The following is a 1,786-nucleotide window of genomic DNA, read 5'->3' as shown; positions in this document are numbered from 1 at the left end:
ATAATTGTGCACTTTTTTGTAGTGCACGTAGGCTAATCTTTTGTGTCAAGAAAAGCTTGGAATGCATCAATTAAAAAATAAAATGTACATAAAGCATCCTTTAACTATAATAATTATCTCATGTGGAAACGGTCAATATTGTTCTTCAAGACTTTTTCATTTTCTTAAAAAATTGATATAAGTAGAAAATTCCTATACATAATAAACATTCAAGGTTCCATTAAAATTAATCCTAAGTATGGAAGTTATGAAAAAGTATATACCTAAATATAAGAATGGAAGGATCACAGACATATAAGGTAGTAGTTGCAACCTTTATGAAATTAAGAACCAGACAACGTAAGTTGAATGTATCTTGCTTCTAGAAATCGAACAACAAAATTTGAATGCATCTCAAGATGATAATGATGACGCTATGATGGTATTAGTCTTGATGATCCTATATTTTCACTATAAAAGCATTGCGAGTTCCATTCTTTATTTCATAGATTTCCCAAGCTACCATAATTAAGTCATCAAAAACAAGTTTTCGGCTTCTCAACAATGACGTCTCATTTGCTTTTACTTGGTCTCTTGGTGGCGGGTTGCTCCCTTGTGTTTGCATCGGACCCTAGTGCTCTTCAGGACTTCTGTGTGGCAGACCAAAATAGCACAGGTAAGAATTTATGTGTGAAGGTCAAGAAACTCTCCGGCATTTCCATGCATTATTTGAAAACATATTATATTTAATAGTTTATTTATTTAATTTTTTCCCTCGTAGTATTCGTGAATGGTTTGGTTTGCAAAGAGGCAAAGCTTGTACAACCTGATGATTTCTTTTATAGAGGACTGCAACTAATGGGAAACACTTCGAATGCGGTTGGGTCTGCTGTGACTCCGGTGACCGTAGAAGAGCTGCCAGGACTTAACACTCTTGGTATCTCAATGGCACGTATTGACTTTGCCCCACAGGGTATTAACCCCCCACATACACACCCTCGGGCCACTGAAATTTTGACTGTTATGGAAGGCCGTATTCTAGTCGGATTTGTCACGTCCAACCCTCAAAACCGACTCATCACAAAAGAACTTCAGAAAGGTGATGTTTTCGTGTTCCCAGAAGGCCTGATTCACTTCCAGAAAAACGTGGGAAATGGCTATGCTGTTGCAATTGCAGCTTTGAGTAGTCAAAATCCAGGAGTTATTACCATTGCAAACGCTGTTTTTGGGTCAAATCCCGATATCGCTGGAGATATTCTTGCGAAGGCCTTTCAAGTTGACATCAACGTCATCTATCAAATTCAATCGAAATTCTAGCTTTTACATGCTTTTAAAATGTTGCTTTTCTTATCAATGTTATGATATTTGTTATGTTTATGTTGTTATATTTAGAATCGAATAATATATATACTACGATCATAGTGATTTTGATTTACTTATGTGGAATTAACTACTTCAAAAGTAAGATATAAACTCAAAACCCAAGAGCGTGCAAACAATAGGCTTAGAAATCACAAACTTAAATTTATATAAGAGTGTGCAAGAAATAGACACAAAGACAAATTTACGTAAATAACCCACTTGCTGTAGAAAGACTAGAAGTTCAACCGTCATAATTTTAAAAAAGTTTAATATGGTCCTTGGTGTTTCGATTGGTTACTAGGTGGGTCGATCAAAGACCTATACAAATTTAATTTCCTATCCTTTTAACTCTTATATTTTAATTGTTATAATTAAAAATGAAATTAAATAATCTCCAACCCCATCCACCTCCCTTTACGCCATCCCATTCCATTTTCTTCTTCTG

The 1,786-nt window shown here is 35.1% G+C and overlaps 1 protein-coding gene across 1 annotated transcript; it reads left to right on the top strand.

Annotated features, from left to right (window-relative positions):
- The first annotated feature begins 500 nt into the window (after nucleotides 1-500).
- LOC145015580 (putative germin-like protein 2-1) lies at nucleotides 501-1,315 on the top strand. The gene is made up of 2 exons (XM_078974052.1): nucleotides 501-655; nucleotides 761-1,315. The coding sequence occupies exons 1-2, from the start codon at nucleotides 544-546 to the stop codon at nucleotides 1,294-1,296; spliced, it is 648 nt and encodes a 215-aa protein (XP_078830178.1). The 5' UTR covers nucleotides 501-543; the 3' UTR covers nucleotides 1,297-1,315.
- Nucleotides 1,316-1,786: the final 471 nt, after the last annotated feature.

This window comes from Lactuca saligna, chromosome 9, assembly GCF_052625555.1.
Source record: "Lactuca saligna cultivar CGN05327 chromosome 9, ASM5262555v1, whole genome shotgun sequence".
Classification (NCBI taxonomy): Eukaryota; Viridiplantae; Streptophyta; class Magnoliopsida; order Asterales; family Asteraceae; genus Lactuca; species Lactuca saligna.
Note: the sequence above shows the minus strand (reverse complement) of the source record. Positions and strands in the feature narration are given on the sequence as shown.